The sequence below is a fragment of the Branchiostoma belcheri genome, unplaced genomic scaffold, assembly GCF_001625305.1.
Source record: "Branchiostoma belcheri isolate BF01 breed outbred unplaced genomic scaffold, Haploidv18h27 scaffold32, whole genome shotgun sequence".
Taxonomy (NCBI): domain Eukaryota; kingdom Metazoa; phylum Chordata; class Leptocardii; order Amphioxiformes; family Branchiostomatidae; genus Branchiostoma; species Branchiostoma belcheri.
Window position 1 is genome coordinate 3,007,782 of NW_017803932.1, and position 4,288 is coordinate 3,012,069.

General features: G+C 38.6%; 1 protein-coding gene across 1 annotated transcript in view; it reads right to left on the minus strand.

The window, feature by feature from the left end:
* LOC109474992 (Fanconi anemia group M protein-like) overlaps positions 1-3,993 on the minus strand; it is a 32,707-nt gene extending 28,714 nt beyond the window's left edge. The window contains exons 1-6 of the mRNA XM_019775507.1: positions 3,893-3,993; positions 2,646-3,229; positions 1,801-1,973; positions 1,259-1,336; positions 921-1,079; positions 306-437 (exon numbers count right to left, since the gene is read on the minus strand). Of these exons, the coding sequence (XP_019631066.1) occupies positions 306-437; positions 921-1,079; positions 1,259-1,336; positions 1,801-1,973; positions 2,646-3,195 (1,092 nt within the window). The 5' untranslated portion in view covers positions 3,196-3,229; positions 3,893-3,993. The remainder of the gene's footprint in view (positions 1-305; positions 438-920; positions 1,080-1,258; positions 1,337-1,800; positions 1,974-2,645; positions 3,230-3,892) is intronic.
* Positions 3,994-4,288: the final 295 nt, after the last annotated feature.

The following is a 4,288-nucleotide window of genomic DNA, read 5'->3' on the forward strand; positions in this document are numbered from 1 at the left end:
TTTTTTTTTTTTTTTTCGCCCGCCCGCTCCATTATTTTTCTAGAAAAATCCGTTAACCAAGAAATTAAATTGGTGTGGCCTAATAAAAATGTATGTTAAAAGTATCCAACACAAAAGTGGACTTCATAAACCATACAGATCTTGGTAAGATAAGATATTGACTACAGTACATGTACATGTATATCCTTAACTATTCCCCTGCCATGAGCTCAATTTTTATGGACTAAATCTATATAAGTTTCAGCATAAGATTGCAGGAGAAGGGTTAACATTTATGCCTAATTCCTATTTTAAAAATTAATTACCTGTGCTTCAGGCGGTGGGTTTGCTCTGAAGAGGTCACGTGACTTCAGCAGCTGGAATTTGGTGACTTTTGCTGGATCCCGACAGAACATGGCCTTGTTCCTCACCAGCCTGGCTACAAATACTCCAACGATCTGAAACATTCATTCTACCAGTCAGTCTTTTTCACAATGAAATTCTGCAAGTACAACGACTGGAACGCATTTGTAAGATATACCGGTTTTCGTCAACAAGTTTACAATCCCCATCATGATGTTAATTTTGACATACAAAAATTGTGACCTACAATTCCACGAACACAACAAAATAAAATTGTTTACTGTATGTGCCTTGGGTTAAATTGAAACTTATTGCAGACCTGGATCTTACAAAAGATTATGCTGAAGTGGACGATGAGCATGAAAACAAAGTGTGCAGGAAAAGTTGTACCTTGATAAAAGCAGTATTCTTTTTTCTTTTTTAAGGAGGTATTGTAGTCATCATAATACATGTACCAGTTTTCTTTCCACCCCTTATAATAGTTTCAGCATGCTCCCTGGCTATATTTTCATTCTAAAATACAGTACAGGACAACCTGAAGCTAATAACCTAGAGATGATTCATTTACAAATACTTACAGCTAGATATCTGTTCTGTAACTGTGTGAGTTGGTCCCCAAGTTTCACAACAATCTTCTCCACCTTCCTCTCATGTGTGTAGGGTTGGATGTCTGCAGAGTCATCTGATCTCAGCTCCACATGGGTGATTAACAGGTTAGACAGTACCTGTTGAACTCCCTAAAAACAGATTTGAAGACAAACCAGTCTTTCACATGTTATAAAAAATATACCTGTCTGAAGGGAATGTGCTGAGCATGTTATAACTTATATTTAATAAACATCCATAAAACAAGCAGATAAACTCAAGTACTGTAAAAACAGACAGTTACAGTCAACAGATAGGTATGGTATCATACCTTGAGGTCTCCTCCTGGCGTTGCACTGAGTGCCAAAACTCTAAACTGCATTGTAAACTTGACGAGCTCCTGTACAACCTGAAGGTCATAAGTGTAAGAAACAAACGTTAGTTTCTAGTAGTGCAGAGACTATCACATGCAAATGTTGCATAATATGACTGGTGCAATCACCTTTAACATACCTCTACACATTTGTACGTAACATGAATACATGTACTGTCCTTTAAAAAAATTAGCTCAGGGCACAGCCATATCTTGCATGATGATATGATGATTTGTCCACCAGCAACTCACAGTTTGCAAGATACATGAAAATGAAGTTTTATTGAGTCTTGATATAGTCTGCACAACTGTTTGTTGTTTTCTATCAACATACATCAAGAATCAAACCTATCATGAAAGATCATCAGTGTGTTGGTAGTACTGTAATCATTAATCATTCTGATGAAGGTGACAGCGGTCGTTGAAAATTGATCTCTGTTAGTGTGTAATCCTTCGATTCCTTGTGTTGGAATAAAATAAACATTTTACAACAATCTGACCTGACAGAAGGCGTGGTTTCCCAAGGCCTTGTGTGCCTCGTCCACCACAAGGCACTTCACCTCCTCTGCCGGACACGCCCCCCGGCTCAGGTCGTTCACCATGACCTGTGGGGTCAGGAAGAACACACGCCTCTCCTGCCACGCCCTCTTCCTCTCCGCCGGAGGCATGGACCCTACAGATTGATAGGAAAGCAAGTAATTATTAGCCACTACCAGGCTTCGGTAGGCGGCTGGAGTAGAAATTGGCCAAATAGAGCGAGAGATGCTGAGGGAGTTGGTCCACTAGAGCACAGTTTGCAAACATAGCAGAGTTATTATCATTACAGTGAATCATTGCAGTGGATTTGTTTCCTTTGTATTACTGTAATTTTAGATTTAGAAAATGTTGGGAAAATATATAAGACTGGAAAAGGACTCTTCATTACTGATTTCCATAATCATTAGTTGTTTACCCATGAACGTAGGTTAGGACTACATGTGTATACAAGAATAAAACATACTGTAAATCACGATTTTTCTGTGGTACTTTTGTAGCTATTTGCAGTTTTATGTTCAACTTTTTTCTAGGAAGAAAGGAGGCTTGGCATTCCCGGTAGTTTAAGTTTGTTATGGAAGCAAAGAGTGCATGGAAGACCAACATGTTTGCAATGTGATGATTTCACCAAGGAGAGTAGACACTACGAAAACTTAAAAAAAAAAAAAACAGCAAATATTTCATAATTTACAGGTCCTTAAAAATTGCATCTTGGAAGCAGTGATATACTGTAGTAGCAACTTATTAAAATGGCAAAGGCCTTCTGATGACAATTGACAAACCATACAACAAGGAATAGTACTGGTGTCACCTGTCATTTCAGCAGTATCCTTCTGTGGGATTCCCATAATGTTGAAACATGCTTCTATCTGCTGGGCTACTAGAGGCTTGGTGGGAGCCATGAAAATCACCTTCCCCATAGGATACCACCTGTAGAAGTTGTACATTACTACAGCGGCAATGAACGTCTTCCCAAGTCCCGTCGGCAGGGTGACCAAAGTGTTCTTAAACAGGGCTTGATGTACGATGTTGTACTGGTACTCTCTGACAGGGTAGTTGGTTGGGTAGATCCATAATTTTCCAGCTGAGTTGTCAAAGCCAGGGAGGTCTTCTAAAGGTGTGCAGTCTGTAGCGGATGGAACATTCGAGGGAGGATCAGCGGTTTCTGAGTAACCATCCATTGCTGCAGCCAGCATCTCATCATCCTCCATATCATCCATGAGGTCAATGACCTCAGAGTCAATAACCCCTGCTCCACTGGTAGAACTTGATGCATGATTGTTGGTAGAGTCAACTCCAGACTGTTGGGGCTTCTTCCCCCAGCTTTGGAAAAGGGTTTGCTGCCGGGGTCTGCCGCTCATCTTGACTAAAGTCGTCTTCTCTTACATTTTGTCACTAAAGAAACAAAAAAGCCTGTGGTTACCAGTTAATTAGACAGTTTATGGGCAAGATATATATATATGTCACAGGGGAGCTATTTGGCCTGGCTTGATCATAAAGTTTATAAAGCTGGTATAACGTGTTAACTAACATCTGGTGAAACACCAGAAAATATTTGAATCTTGATCATGGATCAATCGCAATCACAAGCTGGGAAGAATAAAAAGATATCATTATGTTCAGGGAATATAATTTATTTCAGTGACAATCGATCTACAAGTTATTGATTATTATAAAAGTGCACAGCCTGACCATCATAATTCTTGTTTAGTAATGTAACGTTAATGGTTTTAAAATAATAACATCACATCAAAATAAATTATGTATTGTATGATGCAATGAAATTACAAACAAATCAAACTTTTGTTATCATCTACAAGTATTATATCATCAGAAGTATCCAAAGGCCGTGACTTTTATGTAATTGTAGCCTTATCATGAAACTTGCACATAAACAAACACGTCCTGACTTGCCAGATGCAGACGTGCCCAGATGCCTCGATCTACAACACCCCCCTCCCCCTTGGGTTCAAACGATTCTTTTCAAGTCTTCTTTCGAGAAAAGGGGAAAAATATCTATCCCGATCAATAACCATAACCCAAAAATATAAAACTTACCTTCTTGAAAGAAAATATTAGGGGGAAAAGAACGTAGACCAAAGTTTACGGGCAAACTTTTCAACTTTTTCGGTCCCTTTTCGAAAATATGGCGCCAGATGTTGGACTGAACCATAATATCGTTTCTGTTTGTTTTAAACAGATCAAATAATGCAACTGAATATCTAAATTTTCTTAGAGGGATTATTTTTGTGATATCAAATTTTCAGTCTATCTAAATCATCTATAATTTTTTATTTTCATTTTCTAACTTACAAGGTAGACATGTGCTAACGTTATTCAACCCCCGAAGACAAAGTGGTTTGATCCAAGTAAAGACTCGAGTGCTGATTGGCTATAATGATAATTTTGTCAGGGAAAACTTGTCAATCACAAAGTGGCGAAGTAAGCCACGCC